Below are 11,242 nucleotides of genomic sequence, written 5' to 3' on the forward strand. Positions count from 1 at the left end.
ATCAATTCCAGCAGAAGAGAAAGGAATGCAATAAAAATATCCACAATAAGGTGCAAGGGATTTGATGTAGAGTTGCATTTTAAAGGGACCTGCCGAGGAGCACACGAGAGCTGCACAGATCAGTCACGATGGCATTGTAGGCAGCAGGGCAGAAAGTAAGTGAAGGCAGGTGGGAGAAGTAGGAAGTGGCCCTGTTTTGAATTCTCACATCACATCACAACATATGTCCCTGCCTGCCTAGGAAGTTGGGCCTTCTGAGACAGAAGCCACCAATCATTAAGGCTTTTTACAGCTAGAACAGGCCAAGGCTGTACCATTAATCATTAAGTGACATCAACAGGAAAGACCAGTAGAACTCTAACCACACAATGAACAGCTACATTCCAAGGAAATAAGAAGCCAGGAAGACATGTCAGAGCAGGAGAGCTGAGGATCCGTGGAGGACAGAAGGCTGGGAGGAGAGGTCCCTGGGCTACAGCTGCCAACAGCCTATTTGCAAGAAGGGACTTTGGCCCCAGCAGTTCCTGGTACCAATTTCACGTTACTGAGGAATCTGCCCTCTCCTGCTTGCTCTTCTTTATATGCAATAGGGAGATGCTGAGGAAACAAACATATGGCCCTGCCCATCTGCCACCCACTCCCCACCCAACACATGCACTCAGCTACTGCCTCGTGCTTCATAGAGAAAACAGAAGCCATCAGAGGAGAATGGTCCCATCTTCCCCAAAGTTAATCTACAAACCTACCTTCATGTGCATCCATCCTATTCTTCTCCTCCCCCACCCTTTAAAAAATGATAATAATTGCAAACACTTAAGTGTTCTTAATATGTGCCAGGCACTACTTTAATTATTTTATATATTTTAATTAGTTTAATATCCTCAAACAGTCCTCCAATGTAATTTCTATTATTATCCCCATTTTAATTAGTTTAATATCCTCAAACAGTATTATGTAACTTGCCAAAGGTTACACAGCTAATAAGTGGCAGAGACAGGATTTGAACCCAGGCAGTCTCCTTTACCTACTACATGACATTGCTTCTTAGAAATATCACCAGGTGTCTGGGTGCCACCTCTCCCATCTCCTCAGAGAGACCACTACTAGTTAGCTGCTATCTCGCTCCTGATTTCTTCCTACCAGAACTGACACATGATCCACCGCCCTCTCTCCTTCTCCTCCTTTCCCCCCTCCTCCTCCTGTGTTTTATAGCTAAGTTCTCCAAAGGCTGGTCAGCACATGCTGTCTCATGTCTCTCCACCCATTCACTTTGCAACCGTCACCAGACTGGTGTCCCCAGCTCAACTCCCCTGAGCTACTCTCACCACTAAGATATGACTTCTGCCAAGCTGAATCCAGTGGACACGCTGCAATCTCGCCTCATGTGATTTCTTAGTGGCCCCCAACACTGTTGATCGCTCTTTCCTTGGGTGGCACTTGTCACTGTCACTCACCTTTCTCAACACCTCACTCTCCTGGTTGTTCTCCCACCTCTATGATTGCTTCTTCTCCACAAACCTCCAAGTGGAAGAATCTTTGGGGCTCTGCTCTGGGTTGCCTTCTCACTTCATATTTTCTAAGTCATCTAAAGTACTCTCAAAATTTCAAGTTATCATTTAAATTTCTAAAATTGGATTCTTGACACCTTCCTAAGTCTGTTCTCCCTCCAGTCTTTCCCATCTCATTTCTACCACTCACCCAGGGCAGAAATCAGAGTCACCAATGTCCTCCCTCTGCTTCCTCCCTCTACCTGCAATCCATCAGGCCTCATTGATTCTATCTCAAAAATATGCCTTAACTTCATCCTTTTCTTTTTATCTTTCTCCTGCCACTCCTAGTCCAAAGCACTCATGACTGAATTAGCCTCTGAGCCATTCTCCCCACATCCACTCTTGTTCGCCTCCCATCTTCTCTTTACCAAGTGGCCGGAGCAATTTCCTGGGAGGGTAAATCAGATCATGTCATCTCTTGCCCAAAGGTCTGCACTTGGCTTTCAATGTTCTTAGGAATAAATCCAAACAGCTCACCATGGACCACAAGGTCCTGTGACATCTGACCTTGCCAATCTCTCTAGGCTCCTATTCCTGCCACTAACCACCCTCCCAACTCTATGCTTCAGCCTCAGTAGCCTCCCCTCATGCTCTTCCCCTTCCTCACCCACACAACTTTCTTAACCCAACTCACTGTGGTCTTAAACACCATTTTCTCCAAGAGGATTTGAGAAAAATCCCCTTCTCAATCTGAAATAGACCCTTCTAGTATATGCTGCCTATTTACTGGTAAAAGCCACACAGAAGTATGATGTGAGTTCAACATCACCTACACTTTTTCTTCATAGCATGACAGATGGTGATTATTTAGTGATTATCTGTTTCATGTACTTGCCTACTAGACTGCAGGTTCCCCGGAGGGATCATGACTGGATTGCCAGGTATCCTCTGTGTCCAGTAGCCAACCTGGCATAAAAGAAGTACCCAAGTACATTTTTTTAATGAATGAATGATCTGTCAAAGGGAGTGGAACCTACTACTACTGCTGACCATCCACATCCTGTGCTGCCTGTTGGCTGACCTTGAAGTCAGGGGCTGGCCATCACCATGTGGCTGTGCTATAGTGGTCCACCAGAAGGGTCAGCTGCAGAGTCAGGGCTCACCCCAAAGATCACATGGTCCTGGGCTCACTGCCTCCAAGTCTCAGCTCTCCTCTTGCCAGTTTTGTAAGAATACGTTTTAAGGACAGTAGTGTCCCTCTCTGTAGAATCCTGGGGCTCATGGAAGGTGGGAAATCAGAGAGGTTGGAACTTTCCACAAAGCTTTCCCTTTGAGGTTTGGATTTAAGCTCCTACCCCATCCAGCAGCTTCAAGTGTCCCATATCATCCAGGAAGAGCTTAGAACCTGAGGTACCTAGAGCTCAAACAGATGAGAAACCTGAGGACCCCAGATGCTGATGGACACACCAAAAGTCACACAAATCCAAGAGTTCAACTTAGAGCTATGCAGTCCTACACATTTATTTACCTAAAAATATGTTTAATCAATGCAATGACTCATGGAAGAGGTAAAGAGGCTGTGGAAAGGCAGAAGATGAGGCAGCTAATTCTACTTGGGATTAGCGGCCCTTGTCCTTGAGATATCTGTGGAAGTTCATCCTCACGCAGAGGAGGTAAGATGGACAGAGGATATAGCCTCTCAGTCTATCGGTGATAAAGAGGTGACCAGAGCCCTCCCCACCATCAGTGAGGAGGAAAAAGTTCATCTTTGCCCCAGTTCAGCTCTTCTCTTATAATTTTCTCTTGTAAATTCTTACAGCATCATGGCCTATAAACAAACCTCATGGTTGAAACATGCAGACATCACAGAGACATGAAGGTGCTGACCCACAGGAGCTACAAACACCAGCAATGGCCAGGTCCCTCTGAAGACAAAGGGAGGGACCAGGGACTGGTGACCAAAGCAACCTACTGCTGAGAAACCTGAGTTCCAGCCAGTCAGCCTCACGTGACCTGCTCTGGCTCAGGGGTCCCTGGTGGGTGGGAAAAGCACTTTCCTGGTGATGGAAGACCTGTCTCAGCTTTCAGACACCCCTGACAGCAGAGGTCATGTTCTGCGGGCAGTAGAACATGAACTTTAATGGTACATGCAAGCTGCACACATAGCCATTCCAGACGCTGCAAGGAGTTTCAGGCAGCAGCCTCTTTTCCAGAAATTGTCTTCCGGGCTCCAAGGTATGGCTAACTAGTCACCTGGGTGCGGTGCTAGGAGTCCCATGGGAGAACTCAAACCAAACAGCTTCCAGCAACTCCTCAAACCAAAGCATGCATTTCCAACAGCCCAAGGGGAATGTCGAAGGGATATTTTGTAAGAACTGCCAATAGTGAACATCAGTCAATATTTTTTAAATGAAAATAAAACCTTGGATAAAAGTTAGCTTTTTTTTTTTTTCCCTGCGGCCTTGCTAGCTGTGAATTCTCAGGAAAGATTCTGAGCTCTGGCGCTTGGCTTTGGGGGAGTTTTGTTGTCATTGTTCTTGTTGTTTTTAAGAAGCAATTTCCAAGACTTTTTCTTTAACAGAATATTAAATTGAATACTTTCAGTCAACAATACTTACCAAAGTGAGTGGTGTGAAGGGAGGGGGGGAGGAAGTACAGGAAGAGCCATTATATTTTAAGGTACTTTTATTGCCTATTTTATTTACACATATAAAAGCACACTCGCCTTCTCATAAAATCAACATTCATAGTAAGTATGTGACTCAGTTTCTTCCCAGGTCAGATTCCCTCTGTAACCACAGACACAGCATTGTTATACTGGGGTAATACTTAGAGCTAGAGAATGCACTTAACTCGCAGAGCGTCTGGGCTCAGAGGCTTTGTATCTCTGACCCTTTGCAGGGAAGGAACAAAACTTCTTGGCGCATCTACTAAGGTCCCGGCACCATGCTAAGTCTGAGATATAGCGAGAATATGACTGCTCATTCCCCAACAGAGTGTAGTGTCCTAACAGAGTGTATTTCCAACTAAAAACCAGTTTCACTCTAGAGAAATGGGGCTAGCTGTTGGAAGGTCTTAAGCAGGAACACGGAAAGCTTCCCTTCGCATCTCCGGAAGAGCTTTCTGGCAGCACCGAGGATGAATCGATAGGGGAAGGAGTGAGCAGATTTGCAGAAAGGAGACCAGCAGAGACACCCTTGCAGTAGCCCAGGTGAAGGATAATGGTGGGCTGATATTGGGCAAGAAGCTATGAGGATGGAGAAATGTAGGTGGACTTGAAAAAATATTTGGAAGCGAGAGGTCAACAGGAGGTGGTGATAGATATGGGGCAAGAATGATTCGGATTTGGGTTTCAGGCAAGTAGGAAGAAAGTAGAGCCCCTCCCTGAGACAAGCAACATAAACCCAGAAGGTAGGATGGGGAAGGTGGGTTCAAGGCCATGCTCCCATCTAAACTCTCACCAATAAGCTCATTCCTCTTGACTCTTTGCCTCCCACCCCAGTCTTGAATAATTCCCCCAACCTGAATGAATCTAATCACTGGCTTCTTCATTCCTGCTCCTGAAAAGCTTGCTCTGAACATCTAGAACAATCTCCTTATTTGTCCACATTGATCCTGCCACACACTGTGGGGTTAACCTGAGTAGGGCTCTCAAAGCCCCAGTAGTGGCTCCTTTTCAACCCCAGCTGTCACTAGGGTAGCAGTTTCCAACTTTTTCTATTCTCCCCAGGTCCTTGTTTCTTCTAACAGATGTTCTAACCCAGGGGTTCTCAGAGTGTGGTTCCTGGGCCAGCAGCATCAACAATCCCTGGGAACTTGTTAAAATGCAAATTCTTGGGCCCCATCAGAATCAAACTCTATGGGTGGGGCCCAACAACTGCTGTTTTCACAAGTCTTTATGCTTAAGAATCAGTGTTCTAATCTGTGGTCCTGACTTTTTTCTCCTTAAAATCTGTCCCTGAGTCCCCCTCCTCCTATCCCTGCATCCTGAATTCTTGAGTCCCTTAAATCCGTGTCCTTGGTTCTCTTCCCAAGTAATCTAGTTTACTTTCATGGACTCTAGAACTCTCTTTCTAATAATCCAGTCAACACCTCCACCTGAATCTCCTCAAACATAAATCCAAACCAAATTCCCCTTCTCCCACCCTATCCTCTAATATTTTTTATATTCTCCTCCTGATTGATTTCATAGTTCACCTTCCAGCTCCTAGGCTGGCGGTCTCCAAGTCATCTCTGACCCCTTCTCTCACCACAGAAATCTCTTCAATCAGCTTCCTTTCTATCACTTCTTGCCACTTTTGCAATCTATTCCCATCGAATCCTTCACATACTACCTGCATCGTCCTTTTAAAAGAAATCAGTTGAAAAAGATATACACCCCCCCAAAAAAGGTATACAACCCACTTCTTAATTTTCAATGACAAAGCATCCAGAAAGGATGATCATGGGAATAGCCTTAATATCTAAGTTGGCCATATTTAAACAAGTCCTAGGAAGTCTTCCCATAAGGGCTATCCTATAATGGGTGCCTAGCAGACACTAGGTGCTTTGTATATATTAAGCTAGTCCAATCAGCAACTCTTCAGGGGAGGCATGTCTTCATTCACAAATCACAACACTGGCATACACCAGCCTAGCTCCTGAGGGCGCCAGCCCGGCCCCCCCGAAGTGTGAGGAGCCTGCAAGCCTCTCTGCTCTTCTAGCCTGGTGCAGTCACCCCTGCTGGTGTCTATAGCAAGTCTGTCTATCTCAGCCATGGCTCTTGTCAGATCTTCATCGCATCTACTTTTCCATGGACAATGTCATATCCTTGTCTTCATTCCAACTATTAGATTGATTTATTGCTCAAAATTCTCACTCTGTTTGTGTTTCCAAAAAGCAGAATTTCCTGGCTGAGAGATAAAATTTTCCTAATGGGACATTTGAGGAGGTCAAATCATGTTGATTCAGTTCATGCCCAGGTCATTGTCGAGGAGTAACAAAGATGTGCTTCTGGTCTGAATGCTCAAACTGAATTACGTGATACAAACCACATGCAGAAATAAATTATATTCTCTCTATAAAAAAAAATCACAACAACTCTGTGGTGAGAATTCGGAGATGTGGCTTGCCTAAAGCTACATAGCAATGTAATGCCAAATCTCTCTCCCTCACCCACCTTGCTGCCTCATTTTGTATGGCTACATTACATTAATGACATCTCCTATCAGTAAGCCAAATTTAACACCAGTTTAAGTCCACTTCCAGGTCATTGCCATCATTAGGAAAGCTTAACCTAGCTTTCTGGCCTCTACTTTGCAACACACTGTAACACTCTAATGAGCCACAGACATTTCTTCTTTCCCTATGGATTTTTAAATAACAACTAAGCAGTCAAAAAGAAATCAGGAGATGACTGGCCCTGTCCCAGAAAATGATGTTGTGCTTTGCTATGGATGGAGTAGGAAGAAGTCCTTCCTGTAACTCCTGGGCCGGCTGCCAGCCTCCCCGCCAACCCTGGTTTCATGCGCAGTTTCGTACATGGTTACACTACAGACACTAGGCAGTTTCTTCATCTCCCCAAGCCAGTGCCAACTAGTAAATGTAGGAGACGGTAAGTTGAGGATGAGTCTATAAAGAAGTGAAGAATAAAAACTGGTCAATTATATTTTATTGTGGTTGCTCTATATATCCTGATATTTGCCGGCAAGCTTTAGAGAAGAAAAACAAAAGAGAGACGTGCATGTTTTTGCTCTTGTAAAAGGGTACACACGAGAGCAAGACTCAAGGTAAAGAAAGCATCTTTTATAGATTTATTGGTCCATTACTTTAATTGAGGTAAAGAAACCTTGAAAATTTACAGGCTAACAGTTTATCAAGCAATACAAATTCTTTTGTTTACCTCAAAATGTAATACTAATCCCAGAGTAAACAATGGACAGAATGTTTTATACACAGACATATGAAAAAAAGTAGATAAAAACCTCGTGCCAACATCAAAAATGCAACAAAAGGTCTTTTTTTCTTTTTATAATCTCTGGGTCCCACAACAGGGAAAAAAAGATGACATTCTTTTTAAAATTTGGTACCTTCATGACACAAAGACTTTGATCTGTAAATAAATCACTTTCTCATTGACACACATTCTTGAACACATTTTTTTTTTATTCACAGCTTTTGATTTGGCTTAATGGCAGCATGGAGGGAGAACACATTTACACAGAGGACTCGATCAACACCTCAGAAGGTGGTTTTTTCCTTTAAAAAATTTAAATGTAAAGAATGACTTCTAAACATAAGAAATACGGTCCATAATTTGGACATGACCTAAGCAAAAGGTTGTTTTTGTTTGTCTGTTTTTGTTTTGTGTTTTTCAACAGTTAAAATACAAGTAGAAAGTCTGCTGGCAGTTTATGTCATGGGAATACTATCAGGTGTACATCATTTCCCCATGCATTCCCAACTCATAGACCTCTAGGGAGCAGGCACACAGAAGTACAGCGGACAGGCATCTGCAGGCCGGACCCGAACCTCAGCGTGAGCAGGTGAATGGGGTGGACTGTTCAGAGCCGCTGGCTTGTTATTTGCTGAAGGCCCAGCTGACATGGGCACCATTTCAACATACAGAGTCATGTTGTTGTTTACAATCTACTTTTATCGCTCCATTTCCACACCGAGGAAAAAGCATCCCCCCTTCTTCTTTCCAGTGTGTGGCTGGAGGGCTCGCCTGGGACGGTGCACCAGCCTGTCAAACAGGGGTGTTGACAGCTGTTGCCTGCTCTCACCGGCCTGAAGGGAGCCAGAATCCCCCAGGGAGAGCAGAGCACGGACAATACTCAGTCACTGGTTTTCATTGAAAAAGCCCTAGTAAAACTGACTAAATTATGTGAGTCAACACAATATGTTTTCTGTTTTTTGGCATTTCAACCTGTGGAGCATTTCTTCCTGAAATGTGCTGGTCTGGGGCCTCCACGGTATCTCTTAAAAAGCTGCTCTGCAGAATCAGGGTAAAGCATTAATATTGTCATAATCTATAGGGTTCTTTGTATCTATGTGATTTGTCGATGCTGATGCCATTTATCCTCTACAATCAAAAGTGTGCCAAAAGGCACTAAGTTAATTTTTCACACTCTAAAACAAAAAAGGTCTTGTGGTCCCTGTGTTTCCTTACATTATCAAAAACATCATTTGGCAATAGCAATACTTAGCTTTTTCTTCCCAAAAGGCAGCCCTAATTATGAACCCTACTTTCTTATTTGTTTCTTTAAGACAGTGGTTCTCAACCTTCTGGCCCTTTAAATACAGTTCCTCATGTTGTGACCCAACCATAAAATTATTTTTGTTGCTACTTCATAACTGTAATGTTGCTACTGTTATGAATCGTAATGTAAATATCTGACATGCAGGATGGTCTTAGGCGACCCCTGTGAAAGCGTCGTTCGACCGCCAAAGGGGTCGCGACCCACAGGCTGAGAACCGCTGCTTTAAGAGGACTGAGGACTGACTATGCTAAACCTCTTATATTTAGGCTGAACAACTGATTATATTTTTAAAAACTCCTTTTTTAAAAATCCAGAATCTAAAAAACACCCATTGAAGAATAAGGCATTTTAACCGGTGTTGACAAATTCTCAAAAAAGTAGAGTCAGGCTTTTAATGTCTGTGGCATTTTTAAAAGTCTGGATTTGTTTATTTTCAAGTGCTAAGTACACAGAATGTTTATGTATGAGACACAGAATCTTACTGGTTTGTTAAAGTTATTTTTTCAAAGCCCTTATTTACAGGCTCTCTATAGTAGCAAAAACTACCTGGATAACGCATTTTTCTGCCACACAGAAGGGATCAGACAGCCGTACCCAGAAAGCATTTCAAATACATACGATTAAGAAAGAACAGTCAAACCCCCTGTAACAAAGTCCCTCCCCACCTTTTCTAATGCAGCCCGCCCTGCGCATGCTCTAATCTGTGCAGCTATGGAGAGACCAGACATCCCTCAGACAAAAAGTAACCACCTACTGGTGGACTGATCAAAAACCGGGTTTCTGGTTTAGTCACTGAATTAAAAAAACACACAAGGAAGAGGACAACTCCAACACACCTGGCTCAATCTGTCTGGCCCAGGGGATGACATTTCCCCCAAATTTACTGCTAAATGCCACCTGCCATCCGAATAGAGAAAACGTGAGAGGGCGTGTCCAGTCTGTTGCCATCTTGAGGACTTTGGAGAGGCAAACGCCCATTCCCAACATCATTTTGTAAACGGAGATGACCAAAGCGGTGTTTCCCCAACCTCATAATTAGATTAACCAGTTTCCAGATGTTTCGAGTAGGCGTCTAGGAAGGCGGGGTCCAGGATGGTACGCTCGCCCTGACCACAGGCAGCCCATTTGCTCAGCAGAGGCACCTTTTCGTGCAGCCAGAGCAGAGCCCAACTCTAACCCATCCCAAGAGCCAAAGAGATGAGGCCCACAAAGACCCAGGAGGTGGTTCTGGACCTCGCTGTCCCTCCTCTCTCACCCGTCAGGATACAGTACAGAGAATGACTGTTCTCAAGCCCCATGAATGGCACCAAAACAGCAACTGGTGCCCATGGTTTCAATGCTCCCAATCTCAGGGTCAAGTCACACAAACTCTGGGTGTTTCTTGGACTGATGCCGTCCCGAGAGAAACTCCACTGGCCGACTGCCGCCCTCCTCTAAAGCAGAGCTTCCTGTCATCCCGTCACAAAAGGCGGCCTCCCAGGAAATGAGCAGCAAGTGTGCATGGACAGCGACTGAGAAAACACTCATTCAACAACATGCAGAACACGCTCCGGTGTGGCTGAAATTTGGCATGAAGACAAGCTTACGTTACATTCCCCAGGGTCCCAGCGTGGTGCCGGGTTGTGTTATTTCAACTAAAGAAAGGTGTCTGGTGAGTTCAAGGAGCAGCACAGTGAAATACAAGCTGATCGTCTCCCAGATCGCACTATCTGAGCTCACCGGGAATCGTCATCAAGCTTTGCTAAAGGAGAAAGCCCGGCCGTGTAGGATAGGCCTCTTCCCTCAGGGGCCGTGGTTCCTTGCAGAGTAGCCTAGGATCTTCTTGTAGGCCCAGCCCACGATAAGGAAGAGCAATCTCTGCATCTGCTGCCATCTTATCTTCAACACCCCTGCTCTCTAAAACCGGCTGTTTCTAGGAACCCTCTCTTCTGCCTTGGCCTGGATTTTCGACCTGGGAAGTGAAACCTATCGTTTCCCAGGCCCGGGGCCAGCGGACGGAATGACTGTCCATTCCACTGCCATGTGCTCAAGCCTCGCAACCTGCCCATGTCTGCCTGAGGTAAGGCGCATCTGCAAGCAAAAATCTCCTGGAAAATGAATACAAGACAGGAGCCGGTGCTCTCAGCACCACGCTTTGTGGAGACGAGGATGGGGTGACGAAGCCTCGATGAGGCAGTCTTTGGCAAAGAAGTCTCTGGATCACACATCTCCCAGGGCAGTGATGGCGAACCTTTTGAGCTCGGCGTGTCAGCATTTTGAAAAACCCTAACTTAACTCTGGTGCCGTGTCACATAGAGAAATTTTTTGATATTTGCAACCATAGTAAAACAAAGACTTATACTTTTGATATTTATTTTATATATTTAAATGCCATTTAACAAAGGAAAATCAACCAAAAAAATGAGTTCGCGTGTCACCTCTGACACGCATGTCATAGGTTCGCCATCACTGTCCTAGGGGATCAACCACCTTTGTGCTGATCGAGATGAAGAGGAGAATGCTTGGGCCTGC

General features: G+C 44.8%; 1 protein-coding gene across 1 annotated transcript in view; it reads left to right on the forward strand.

Moving 5' to 3' along the window:
* Positions 1-3,911, forward strand: part of SLC46A2 (solute carrier family 46 member 2) — a 10,809-nt gene extending 6,898 nt beyond the window's left edge. The window contains 1 exon segment of the mRNA XM_006088013.3: positions 3,310-3,911. Within this exon segment, the coding sequence (XP_006088075.1) occupies positions 3,310-3,367 (58 nt within the window). The 3' untranslated portion in view covers positions 3,368-3,911.
* Positions 3,912-11,242: the final 7,331 nt, after the last annotated feature.

The sequence above is a fragment of the Myotis lucifugus genome, unplaced genomic scaffold (genome assembly GCF_000147115.1).
Source record: "Myotis lucifugus unplaced genomic scaffold, Myoluc2.0 scaffold_43, whole genome shotgun sequence".
In the NCBI taxonomy this organism is placed as follows: Eukaryota; Metazoa; Chordata; class Mammalia; order Chiroptera; family Vespertilionidae; genus Myotis; species Myotis lucifugus.